The 14,524-nt window shown below is 40.7% G+C and overlaps 1 protein-coding gene across 1 annotated transcript in view; it reads right to left on the bottom strand.

Moving 5' to 3' along the window:
* LOC126365886 (helicase SKI2W) overlaps window positions 1–14,524 on the bottom strand; it is a 155,122-nt gene that overhangs the window by 25,071 nt on the left and 115,527 nt on the right. The window contains exons 15-16 of the mRNA XM_050008586.1: window positions 12,146–12,353; window positions 133–283 (exon numbers count right to left, since the gene is read on the bottom strand). Of these exons, the coding sequence (XP_049864543.1) occupies window positions 133–283; window positions 12,146–12,353 (359 nt within the window). The remainder of the gene's footprint in view (window positions 1–132; window positions 284–12,145; window positions 12,354–14,524) is intronic.

The following is a 14,524-nucleotide window of genomic DNA, read 5'->3' as shown; positions in this document are numbered from 1 at the left end:
AGGGAACAATACACAAACTATTAACAAATATATCAGGTTTTCGAATTATTAATAATAATCACACAACAAAACAATTTAACAATATTTTTCTAATATTTTACTGTTTCTTTAAGTAATAAATAGTATAATTACCACACTTGTTGGCATCTATATATTTTAATTTCTGCAGTAACTTCACTTTTTTCTCATATTTAGGAAATAAGGTCATGCTTCTATGTGACTGACTACACTTCAACTGTTCACGTTTCCTTTCCAGTTCTTTTCTTGCAAATACATTTTCAAACTGTAATATAAAACAAAATACAGAAACTGAATTTTTCGTTTTTAAATTTGGTCGTATTGACTGTTTACTTTGCCATTATAACTACATGATATAATTAATGAAAGCTGTGTGCAGTTAGCAACTTCTAGCTACAAATTCAACTTTATAAAATTTGCTTTTAAATGAAGTTCAACATAAACATATATGGCTTGAGAGCAGTAAGTAGTTTTTAATACAGAGATAATATTTTATAGGTATAGCTCTCTTGGCCACATTCAGCAGTTTTGTAGGAAGCCACAGCATAAAAGGTGCAAACAGGTGAGCACATCAATATAAAAAGTGGAAGGTGGAATCAGGATAACATTTACACCCCTACATTAAACAGAACAGGGAGCAGTGCAAACACTGCACAACCCTTCCAGAAACTGTGACTGCGGGATACATATTTGTAAAAGCAGCAGCAGACATTTGTCTAACTGGAAGGTGGAATCAGGATAACATTTACACCCCTACATTAAACAGAACAGGGAGCAGTGCAAACACTGCACAACCCGTCCAGAAACTGTGACTGCGGGATACATCTTTGTGAAAGCAGCAGCAGACATTTGTCTAACTGGCTATGTAAGAGGATCCATGGCTAACCAGAGTGTATTTGGTGTTATAAATTTGAACCCACCACACTGTAAATTATGTGATATAGGTGGTAGTAGTTTTCCCTTCCTCAAATCAGCATTACTGGATTTCGACGTGAGAGGATATACTTCCATGTGCACGTGGAAGTTCTCCCTAGGGTGAACACCAGGTACAACATCATTCCTGGGTTTGACTTTTTAGTTAATAATCATCCCAAAGTGGATCTACAACAGCACATATTGGAGGTGGATAGGACAGCGTTCTGTCTCAGTTTTATTGCTGAAAGAACTGAACTGTCAAGAGGAACACCTGAGGCAACATTTAAGCTAATTAAAGTGCATCTTTGGTCTCTTAGGCTTGACAAATGGGACATAATACTAAAAGGTACATGAAGGTTGCTTTAGATGAACTTATCCACCAGTTAATACTTTATATGTAGTGGAGGTCTATCCAGAAAAAAGAGGAAATGGGTCAGGCACAATGTTGCATATGATGTAGTTTATCTTTTGTGCAGGAAACTGATAGAAGCTGGGTAGTGCCTATCAGTGTAGACAATTTTGGTTTAGTAGAGGTGTGCCTATCAAAATGTGCACTGATATCTAACTTAGAAGTGTTAGAGGAAAATGTGCTGAATATTTGTTGTAGAATACACAAAGCCTGAAAAGTCTGTCGATTTAACCACACTAAGGGGAAATGTGTTGCATCTGAAAGCCTGCATGGGGGGATGCAGGCTCCTGCTAAATCCCATACACTTTGTTAATAGATTCAGTGTGCTATCTGATGCTGGGGGAGGAGGGGGGGGGGGGAGGGGGGAGGCTGAGCCCGATCTGAATGCACCTTCTGCCAGGATAGTGGCCGCTCCTTCAGCAAGGTCCGGACAGGCACGTGGGGGTAGGGGTTTGTTAGTTATTGGGAGCTCCAATGTTAGGCGGGTCACGGTGCCCCTCAGGAACATAGCGGCTAGGGCGGGGAATAAGTCCAATGTTCACTCAATGTGATTGCCGGGGGCCTTGTCCTGGATGTGGAAGAGGCTCTTCCGGCAGCTATTGAGTGTATGGGGTACAGCCAGCTGCAGATTGTTGCATATGTCGGCACCAAGGATGCCTGTCGTCGGTGTTCTGAGGAAATCCTTTGGTCCTTTCGACGAATGGCTAAATTGGTGAAGGCGGCCTCCATATTTCGAGGAGTGACGATCTGCAGCATCGTACCCAGGGTGGACCAGGGTCCTCTGGTTTTGAGTCGAGTGGAGAATCTAAACCAGAGGCTACATCGTCTCTGTGATGAAAATGGTTGTAGATTCCTCGACCTACGCTGTGGGGTGGAAGGTTGTAGGACGCCCCTCGATAGATCAGGGTGCACTACACACAGGAAGCAGCTACATGGGTAGCACAGTACTTGTGGCATGCACATTTTTTTTTTTTTTTTTTTTTTTTTTTTTTTTTAAATTAGGTTCCTCCCCATGGGAAACAAACTGATGGCCTGAAAAATTACCAGTTCATGACACTGATAAGGGTGTGCCAGCTGTAAAAATTGTTAGTTCACCTAAACAGGTCATTCCAAAGGATTTAAATATGCTTAATCTCATGTTAGTAAATTGTCAAAGTGTCTGTAGCAAGATCCCCGAGTTACTCTCCAAAATGAACAGTGTTGTTGTGGTCTTCAGTCCTGAGACTGGTTTGATGCAGCTCTTCATGCTACTCTATCCTGTGCAAGCCTCTTCATCACCCAGTACCTACCACAACCTACATCCTTCTGAATTTGCTTAGTGTATTCATCTCTTGGTCTCCCTCTATGGTTTTTACCCTCCACGCTGTCCTCCAATACTAAATTGGTTATCCCTTGATGCCTCAGAACATGTACTACCAACCAATCCCTTCTTCTAGTCAAGTTGTGCCACAAACTTCTCTTTCTTCTCCCCATTCCTATTCAACACTTCTTCATTAGTTATGTGATCTACCCATCTAATCTTCAGCATTCTTCTGTAGCACCACATTTCAAAAGCTTCTATTCTCTTCTTGTCCAAACTATTTATCGTTCATGTTTCACTTCCATACATGGCTACACTCCATACATATACTTTCAGAAATGACTTCTGACACTTAAATCTATACTCGATGTTAACAAATTTCTCTTCTTCAGCAACACTTTCCTTGCCATTGCCAGTCTGCATTTTATATCCTCTCTACTTCGACCATCATCAGTTTTTTTGCTCCCCAAATAGCAAAACTCCTTTACTACTTTCGGTCTGTCATTTCCTAATCTAATTCCCTCAGCATCACCCGACTTAATTAGACTACATTCCATTATCCTCGTTTTGCTTTTGTTGATGTTCATCTTATATCCTCCTTTCAAGACACTATCCATTCCATTCAGTTGCTCTTCCAAGTCCTTTGCCGTCTCTGACAGAATTACAATGTCATCGGCGAACCTCAAAGTTTTTATTTCTTCACCATGGATTTTAATACTTACTCCAAATTTTTCTTTTGTTTCCTTTACTGCTTGCTCAATATACAGATTGAATAACATCGGGGAGAGACTACAACCCTGTCTCACTCCCTTCCCAACCACTGCTTCCCTTTCATGCCCCTCGATTCTTATAACTGCCATCTGGTTTCTGTAAAAATTGTAAATAGCCTTTTGCTCCCTGTATTTTACCCCTGCCACTTTCAGAATTTGAAAGAGACTATTCCAGTCAAAAATAAACAGTAGCAATGCCAATACTGTATTAGGTACTGAAAGATGGTTCAAACCAGACATAAAAAGCAGTGAAATTTTGACAATGTTTAGGAAGGATAGGACTGATGCTATGGAAGGTGATGTGTTCATTGCACTTAAAAGATGTTTAAACATGGTTGAGATCGATACTGGGTCGTGTGGCGATACCTGTAAGACACCGCTAGCCCACGCCTCTCGCGGTGTGCGTTTAACCCCATTTAAATGACGCGCCAAGCGCGCGCCCAGCGGCTGTACGATTAATTAAATAATCGGCGTGCTAATCACAGTTGAAATCTCTGGTCCAGAGGGACGTGAAGATACTGTGGTCGAGAGAGAGAGAGTAGAGTCAGTCGAGTCTTGTTCAGTCTTAAGAGTCAGTCGAGCTAGAAAGTGTCTTGTGAAATGATCATTCTGTGGATAATATTAGTGTGATGATTTCTTTTATATGTGTTGTGTTGTCTTCTTCGCTGAGGAAAAAAAAAAAAAAAAAAAAAAAAAAAAAAAAAAAAAAAAAAAAAAAAAAAAGGTAAAATAAATTTTTGTGATGTCCATCAATAAGTTCATTCCAGTAAAAATAGAACCACTTCCCTTCACCTTTATTCACCCTTTTTTCTTTCTTTCCTTACAACAAAATAAAAAACAAAAAATTACCACCCCCCCCCCCCTTTTTAATTCCGGACATCACAGTCGGACTGTGAAATAGTCTGGATAAAGCTGTTAATCAGACAAGGATTGATCACTTTATTTTTTTATAGACCACCAGCATCCACAACAAACATCTTAGTACATTTCAGGGAAAGTCTTGAGTACATAGGAAGTAAATGTCCAAATTATCCATTGGTTATAGGTGGAGACTTTAATCTAGCATCCACTGACTGGGAAAATTACACGTTTATCACAGGGGGCAGAAGCAAAGATGTGTGTGAACTTATTCTAGGAGCACTCTCAACATACAGCCTTGAGCAATTGGTTAGAAAACCAACTCAAGATGGGAACATATTAGATATCATGGCGACAAACAGACTTGGTCTTTTTGAGGAAGTTAATCTAGGAAAAGGGTATTAGCGACCATAATGTCATTAATGCCACTGCGGCTTCTATGTCAGTGGAGGATGGAAAAAAAAAAAAAAAAAAAAAAAAAAAAAAAAAAAAAAAAAAAAAACAACAGCATAGAGTTTTCTTGTTTGGGAAAGCAAACAAAAGTGTCATTAATGAATATCTTCATAGTCAGCTCTAAGCATTCACCATGGGACACAAAATATTGAGCATCTTTGGTCAGAATTTAAAGATATTATCCACACTGTCCTGGAGAAGTATGTGCCTAGCAAAAGTATAGGGGAGGGAAAGGATCCACCTTGATTCAACAAACATATTAGGAAATTGTTGAGAAAGCAGAGAATTTTGAACAGTCATTTTAAACATAGTCACTGCCCTGCTGACAAACAGAAATTATGTGAAATGAAAGCAGTTGTCAGAAGGACAATGAGAGATTCTTTTAATAAATTTGAAAGCAATATTTTATCTGCAGATTCTAAAAATAACCCCAAAAATTTTGGTCATATGTAAAATCTATGAATGCTACAAATAATTCAATACCTTTTCTTGCTGACAGCATAGGTAATGTAACTGATGATGATAAACAGAAGGCCAAAATTCTAAACCTAGCTTTCAAAAACTTGTTTATGATAGAGGCTGCAGCACCATTCTCCCTTTCAATTATTGAACAAATGAAAGGATGGCTGACATAGTGTTTAGTGTATCTGGGATTGTAAAACAGTTAAGATCCTTAGATACCAGGAAGGCACCTGGCCCAAACGGTATCCCTGTAAGACTTTACATTGACTATGCTACAAATATAGCACCATTCTTATCTGTCATCTATCAGAGATCATTGGAACAGCGGAAAGTTCCACGAAACTGGAATAAGGCCCAGGTCATAGCAATCTATAAAAAGGGTAGAAAATCGGATGCACATAATTACCGGCCAATTTCACGGACATCGATTTGTTATAGAATCACGAACATATTTTGTGTTCAGACATAATGACCTTTCTAGACTCTGAGAAGCTCATCTGCAGAAACCAGCATGGTTTTAGGAAACAGTGGTCATGCGAGACACAGCTTGCCTTGTTTGTGCACGATATACAACAGGCTCTAGATACCGGCTCCCAGGTTGATGCCATATTTCTCGACTTTCAAAAGGCATTTGACTCAGTTCCGCACTGTCGCTTTGCTACAGAAAGTGTGCACGTACTGTCTATCTAACAGACAGGAAGCAGTATGTCGTCCTGAACAGGGTGACTTCAACAGAAACAAGCGTAACTTCAGGTGTGCCCCAGTGTAGCGTAATACGTCCTCTGCTTTTTATGATTTACATAAACGGTCTGGTTGATGGTATTGACAGTGGCCTTAGACTGTTTGCCAATGATGCTGTAGTCTACAAGAAAGTTGTATCACATGAAAGTTGTGAAAAAATCAATGAGGATTTGCAAAAAATAAATGCGTGGTGGAATGACTGGTAGCTCTCTCTCAATATTAGTAAGTGTAACTTACTGCATATACAAAGGTGAAAATCCCCATTAATGTATAAGTACAAAATAAATGCCAAGTCTTTGGAAGTGGTAAAGTCCGTCAAGTATCTGGGTGTTACTATTCGAAATGATCTCAAATGGAATGTTCAGATTACACAAGTAACAGGTAAGGAAAACTCTAGATTGTGGTTTATTGGTAGAATCCTGAAGCAATGCAGTCCTTCAATAAAGGAAATAGCTTACAATATCTTAGTTTGGCCAGTCTTTGAGTATAGTTCATCTGTATGGGACCTTTACCAGTTGGGTCTGATTCAGAGATTGAGAAGGACCAAAGAAGAGTGGCAAGATTCATGACTGGTATATTAAGCCATCGCGAGAGTGTTACAAATCTAATAGAAAGTTTGAAGTGGAACACACTTGCAGATAGATGGCGCGCGAAACAGAAGGGGCTGCTCACTAAATTCTGAAATCCAATCTTCACTGAGGTGGTATAGCATATATTATTACCACCAACTCTTAAATCATGCAATGATCACGATTCAAATATAAGTAAGAAAAGAGCTCGTACTGAGGTGTTCAGAGAGTCTTTTTTCCCTCGCGCAATCCGCGAGTGGAACAGAAAAGGGGGGGGGGGGGGGGGGGGGGAATAATACTTTGACGCGAATTGTGCCCTCCGCCACACACTGTTTGGTGGCTAGAGGAGTATATACAGGGTGTTTCAAAAATGACCGGTATATTTGAAACGGCAATAAAAACTAAATGAGCAGCGATAGAAATACACCGTTTGTTGAAATATGCTTGGGACAACAGTACATTTTCAGGCGGACAAACTTTCGAAATTACAGTAGTTACCATTTTCAACAACAGATGGCGCTGCAAGTGATGTGAAAGATATTGAAGACAACGCAGTCTGTGGGTGCGCCATTCTGTACGTCGTCTTTCTGCTGTAAGTGTGTGCTGTTCACAACGTGCAGGTGTGCTGTGGACAACATGGTTTATTCCTTAGAACAGAGGATTTTTCTGGTGTTGGAATTCCACCGCCTAGAACGCAGTGTTGTCGCAACAAGACGAAGTTCTCAACGGAGGTTTAATGTAGCCAAAGGACCAAAAAGCGATACAATAAAGGATCGGTTTGAAAAATTTCAATGGACTGGGAACGTGACGGATGAACGTGCTGGAAAGGTAGGGCGACCGCGTACGGCAACCACAGAGGGCAACGCGCAGCTAGTGCATGCAGCAGGTGATCCAACAGTGGCCTCGGGTTTCCGTTCGCCGTGTTTCAGCTGCGGTCCAAATGACGCCAACGTCCACGTATTGTCTCATGCGCCAGAGTTTACACCTCTATCCATACAAAATTCAAACGCGGCAACCCCTCAGTGCCACTACCATTGCTGCACGAGACATTCGCTAACGATATAGTGCACAGGATTGATGACGGCGATATGCATGTGGGCAGCATTTGGTTTACTGACGAAGCTTATTTTTACCTGGACAGCTTCGTCAATAAACAGAACTGGCACATATGGGGAACCGAAAAGCCCCATGTTGCAGTCCCATCGTCCCTGCATCCTCAAAAAGTACTGGTCTGAGCCGCCATTTCTTCCAAAGGAATCATTGGCCCAGTTTTCAGATCCGAAATGATTACTGCATCACGCTATCTGGACATTCTTCGTGAATTTGTGGTGGTACAAACTGCCTTAGACGACACTGCGAACACCTCGTGGTTTATGCAAGATGGTGCCCGGCCACATCGCACAGCCAACGTCTTTAATTTCCTGAATGAATATTTCAATGATCGTGTGATTGCTTTGGGCTATTCGAAACATACAGGAGGCGGTGTGGATTGGCCTCCCTATTCGCCAGACATGAACCCCTGTGACTTCTTTCTGTGGGGACACTTGAAAGACCAGGTGTACCGCCAGAATCCAGAAACAATTGAACAGCTGAAGCAATACATCTCATCTGCATGTGAAGCCATTCCGCCAAACACGTTGTCAAAGGTTTCGGGTAATTTCATTCAGAGACTACGCCATATTATTGCTACGCATGGTGGATATGTGGAAAATATCGTACTATAGAGTTACCGAGACCGCAGCGCCATCTGTTGTTGAAAATTGTAACTACTGTAATTTCGAAAGTTTGTCTGCCTGAAAATGTACTGTTGTCCCAAGCATATTGCAACAAACGGTGTATTTCTATCGCTGCTCGTTTAGTTTGTATTGCCGTTTCAAATATACCGGTCATTTTTGAAACACCCTGTATGTAGATGTAGATGTAGACATGACATGCGAATACCCATTGCCATACCCTGGGGTATGGCAATGGGCACCTGCATGGCACCATCCTATGCCAACCTATTCATGGGCCACCTAGAGGAATCCTTCCTAACAAACCAGAATCCCAAACCCCTCACCTGGTTCAGATTCAGTGATGCCACCTTCATGATCTGGATTCAGGGTGAGGACACCCTATCCACACTCTTCCAGAACCATAACACCATCTTCCCCATTCGCTTCACCTGGTCACTTCCACCCACATTCCTTTATGTCACCTCCATCTCAAAGATGGCTACATCAGTACCTATGTCCATATCAAACCTACCAACCACCAGCAACATCTCCATTTTGATAGCTACAACTCTTTCCATACCAAGAAGGCCACCTGTGGCCTTCTGGCCATCGCATCTGTTATTGTGAACAGTCCGTCTCGAATATATCAAGGTCTCACTGAGGCCTTCAGACAGTAATTACCCTCTCAACCTTGCAAAGAAATAGATCTTCCATGCCTTATTTCTCCAGTCACCCACCACTTCCCAAAGTCTCACCGTCTGGCTATACAGGAGCATTCCCCCCCCCCCCCCCCCCCCCCCCCATGACTGGAGCAACTGAATCACATTCTAAGACAGGGTTTTGACTACCCTCATCATACTCCGAAATGAGGAATGTCTTACCCACTATCCTTCCCATCCCTCTCACAGAGCTATTCCACCATTCACCAAACCTGCACAATATTCTTGTCCATCACCATTCAACCCCTGCTCCCAACCTCTTGCTTCACGGCACATATCCCTGTAATAGACCTAGATGCAAGGCCTGCCCTATACATCCTCCTCCCACCACCACCACCACCACCACCACCACCACCTACTCCAGTCCAGTCACAAGCATCACCTATCCCATCAAAGACAAGGCTACCTGGGAAACCAGTCATTTGATCTAGAAGCTAAGCTTCAACCACTGTGCTACACTCTATGTGGGCATGACAATCAACAAGCTGTCTGCCTAGATGACTGGCCATCAATGTACTGTAGCCAAGAAACAGCTCGACCACCCTGTTGCTGAGCATGCTGCCCAACACAACATTCTTCGTTTCGATGACTGCTTCACAGCCTGTGCCATCTGGATCCTTCCTACAAACACCAGATTTTCTGAATTGCACACACGGAAGCTCTCCCTGCAATACGTCCTACATTCTTGTAACCCTCCTGGCCTCAACCTTCATTAGTCACTGTCCTTCACCCACCTATCCCCTTCCCTGTCCCCACTCCAGGACCCCACAGCCTTCTATTCCACCAATGCACCCACAGTCTTAACACTTCTCTCCTTTTCCACTCTCCCTGCCATCTGCCTAACCTCCTAACTGCACTTAGCCATCCTACCGTCTCCCCACCTCGACCCTCTAAGTTCCAACAAGCAATACTTTACTGTTCACCACACCTACCCTCCTATCCCTCCCCTTCCCTGCCCCAGCCTCCTACTTACTCCCACCACCAAGACTGATTCTCCCTTCATATGCTGTGGCTGGCAGTCTGACCTTTGCAGCCACATACAGTGGTCATGTTTATGAGTCGGGTTTGAGTGTGAGTGTGAGTGAGTGACTGTGTGTGTGTGTGTGTTGTCTAATTCAGAAGAAGGCCCTATGCCTGAAAGATTACCTCTTTAGAAGACTTTCTGTTGCGCTTGTCTGTGACTCAACATATTCACTATATGATGAGTAGCAATCTATCCTTTTCTTAATACTGTCATTATTCCTCCTTGGATAGTCCATTGTTTAATTTCAAGAATGTTACTAATTTCTGAAGCATTAAAATGCTTTTCCATACACTTCTCACCTTAATGAACATCATGAGCAGTGATAATGATCCATGTTTCTCTGGGATGTTTGAAAAGAGGTGTGGCAGGACTATCTGTAATCTTTAATATTTTACTTTCAATGACTTTTGTGAAAATTATTCATAAAAGTGATGACAGGAAGGAGACTCCAATTTTTTATCAAATGTGTGCTCAATGTGGAACATGCACTTTAAAGTGACCATTACCAGTACCACTACAAAGAAATTTTACATCGTCGTCTAATGCCTACCTTGTTAATGGACTTCAAATAGCTTGTGCTTGGTCCTTTTGAAAAGAATTTTGTGACTTTTGAATGAAAAATGAGCTGCTCTTTTTCCCTGAATGAAACCACTATTGCCAGACTTTCTTCGTTTAATTTCCTAATAGCCTAAGGCGGGCAGCAATTTCGCACCCTAAAGAGCAGGCAGAATTGTAGGAATATTATTATTAAATAGCTTCAGCATGGTTCTATCCCATCTCCATCAGTTTTAATGAATATCCAGATTTATTAATAGGAAGATGGTCAAGATAGTGACCAAGTACTTCTGCTGCAGGCAGAAAAATATCAACATTGTGCTGACATCAGTCTAAAGCAGACACTAATTGTGCAGTCAAAAATCTTTGTAATGTTGTTTCCAAGCACTCTGACCCTGAGTAGTAAATTAGGCCAGAAACTTTCTCCTACCACTTTCACCTGAAATGAGAAGTATTTTGACTGACATCAAACAGTGACTGAAGTGATGCGGTTGCGGGTGTGGATGCTTGTATTTGCTCTTTCTCTTGTGTTTTCTGGTCTTCTATTTTCTTCTTTACAGAAGAATGCTGAAGATTAGATGGGTAGATCACATACCTAATGAGGAGGTATTCAACAGAATTGGGGAGAAGAGGATTTTGTGGCACAACTTGACTAGAAGAAGGGATTGGTTGGTAGGACATGTTCTGAGGCATCAAGGGATCACCAATTTAGTACTGGAGGGCAGCGTGGAGGGTAAAAATCATAGAGGGAGACCTAGAGATGAATACACTAAGCAGATTCAGAGGGATGTAGGCTACAGTATGTACTGGGAGATGAAGCAGCTTGCACAGGATAGAGTAGCATGGAGAGCTGCATCAAACCAGTCTCAGGACTGAAGACCACAACAACAACATTTTCTTCTTCTTTGTTCTTTGTTCTGTGCTCTTTTTTGAGAGCCTTGTGTCTACATGTTGAAGACAGACTATTCTTTCAGGCTCTCTTTATTATAGTAAGAACCTGCAGCACAAGATCATAAAACGCTATATGATTAACTTGCCATGCCTTTAACATTACTTTTGGTCACTAAGTAACAAGACTATCTGTTACAAAAACTTAATTGACACATTCTGGGCACAGCTCATCATAAGCATATCAGAAACCAACTTGATACAAACTATAATGTCAAGTGGTAACTCTACTAACATTGGTGCTTAAGCACAATTATCATGTGACATGATACTCTATACTGAGTTTGTTTCTGATATTTGATGACGGCCCATGACCAAAACACACCAATTAAGTTTTTATAACAAGTGTACTCTTGTCATTTAATGATCGGTTACAGGCTCTATCATGTTTTTGTTTCCTAGTTTGCAAAGCACTGGCATGTACAACGACGACAACAACAATGCAGTTGCAAAATTCAAGATTTGCATCTTCACTGACAGATTTACTGCCATATTATGTACAACAACTAGTTGATGAAGTGTGTATGTGTGTGTGTGTGTGTGTGTGTGTGTGTGTGAGTGAGTGTGTGTGTGTGTGTGTGGCGGGGGGGGGGGGGGGGGGGGGCAGCATGCACCAAAGAAGTTGATGAATAAGGGGCATCCAAATATTTATTTAAATGGAAATCAAAGTAAAACTGATGAAAACCCACCTGTTTTTCAAAATGTGGAATCCTTGAGAAATCAAAAGTTTTGATTTCTTCATTTAACTTATGTAATCTCTGGAAGTCATCCATATTTGTTGCTGCGATTTCTCTGAATGTGTCATAAAAGAACAAAGGTTTTTCTGCAATATGAGAGTGGGTTATTCTCAGAAGTTCTTGGAGAGCATAGTTGCATGATTCTCCAACAGGTGTATCCCTGGTAAAATAAAAATTATTTCAACAATCATTGTGAAACAAAACTAAAATTGTAATAATGAAAGCGCTATTGGCACTAGGCTTCTGAGGAAATGAACTATTTTTTCAAAACTGCATTACATATTTGCTGTTGTCCATGACACAAATTTGTAGACTTCAACAGTCTTGTGAATCAATTACTGCACTTCAGAAGGAGATTAGATACTGTGAAGGTGAAAATAACATTTACGATCTCTCACTGCAGTTATGTCAGCTATTCCATGAAATGGTTTTAGGTTTTCCTGAAATCAGCCTCTATTAAAAACACAATTGCCATGGCACTGCGTAATTCATAAAGCATAATATTACATATTTTTGCAGTAGAAAATGAGAAAGTGACTCATGACAAATTTTTAGATTAATGATTAAGAAACTTAAATCATTCTTACAAAGTTCGAACTATCATCTAACCATTCCAATTTAGGTTTACTGAGGTTTTCTTGAATCACTTCTGGTAAATGATGAGACAATTATTTTAACAGGGCAATTGCTGGTTTGATATGGAGTCCTTGCATGGCTAGAATACTGTTCCTTCCCCATCAATCTCAAGGTCTACCAGATGTTAAATTCTAACCTTTGCAACATATCTTCTTATGACAGACTTAGTTGTAAGCAAATGTTATGGCTGTTAACCTCAGCCTGTTAGCCAGACATTTAACAACGACGTGCAAGAAAAGCCAAACTGAGGCGCCTAGAGTGAAAGGGAAGTACTAGATTTTCTCAAAATGAGGTAAAAACAAGTGTGTGATACACTCTTTGGCTGCATGGTTGACACCATTTCACAGGAACCATGATGTCAATTATATTAATAAATGAAAAAAATACCATCACAATCACCGTGTCATTTATTGGCAAGTACCTTTTTTGTTGTGCCCTGCAGATCATTTTCATGCCTGATGCTGCAAGGTGCGCGGTTTGTCAAGAGTGGTGCAAATGATACAAAACTAGTTGTATATTATTTGGACCATTACTGCTTAATCACACATTGGGGCAACAGATCTGAAGGTGATCTGCAGTGCAGATCAAAACTGGTAGTAACCAATAAAAGACACTGTGATCCACAGAGTATTATATAATTTATTAATACTCTTTGGCTGCATTAATCTGATACATAATTTGGTTCCCATTTTACCTATACACTGATTATTTGTACCAAAGACTTAAATCTACTGAATATATTATACTACCTGGTCCATGAATAGTGACTGTATAATAGTCTTTTGCACTTATCGTCTTTGGCTTCTGTATTTTAAATCTTCATAGGACAATAAAAAGTATTCTGATAAAATTTATTGTAAAAGTCCACAACTTTATATATGATGAGCACCTATCCTTTTGATTTGCAGAGTCTTGTCTTATAAGTGTACATTGTTGTCCACCATAGTCTGCTTGCTGGGTCTGTTAATGACATGGGTGACCATTTTGGTTCTTTTTGTGTGGAAGACTTCTGTGGAATGGATGAAAAATCAGTAGTGTGAAGGACAGTAGTGTGAAGGACAGTAGTGTGAAGGACAGTAAATCAATAATGTTCTTTTATTTCAAGTGCTTTATCTTCAACTTAAGGTGGCTTCAAGCCCATTCCACAGGAAGTACAACTAGTCTATGCTTCTTCAATGAAAGTGCACTCACAACTTGTTCACAAACATCCAGTATCGTGTTCACTTATTGGTCATTCTTTCTTAAAAAGACTCTGTGTATGCCTTTCTCCTTAACCTTAATGCAATGTTTCAGGGACTGTTTTGAATCTGTCTGTTCCCTTCTTGTGGCAGTAAACCAATTGGAAGCTTTTGCAACTATCTGCTGATGGTGTTGTTCTACACATTTACCACTAACAATGATGATGTGTGTTCTCAATAATCCAGAAACCTTGATCTCACTCATAAAAAGGATGTCCACTCAGCAAGTTCTTATGGTTAACTGTTTTAGTCCCTGTACTGTTCACAACCATAGTCAGCTTTACAACAAGGTGGGTTTCGTTTTGCCTCCCACAATTATAACTGTCTTCGGACCTGGAAGTAATGTTTGCAGGAAATTCTGTAAGCCAAAAATTATTTCTTGTTATTTTCAAAAATTGTGCTTGAAAAATGTACCTCTTAATATGTTTTTAAGTTCAGAATCCATCTCAACATGCAT

Source organism: Schistocerca gregaria, chromosome 4 (assembly GCF_023897955.1).
Source record: "Schistocerca gregaria isolate iqSchGreg1 chromosome 4, iqSchGreg1.2, whole genome shotgun sequence".
Classification (NCBI taxonomy): Eukaryota; Metazoa; Arthropoda; class Insecta; order Orthoptera; family Acrididae; genus Schistocerca; species Schistocerca gregaria.
The sequence above is the reverse complement of the archived record's forward strand: the minus strand, read 5'-3'. Positions and strand labels throughout refer to the sequence as shown.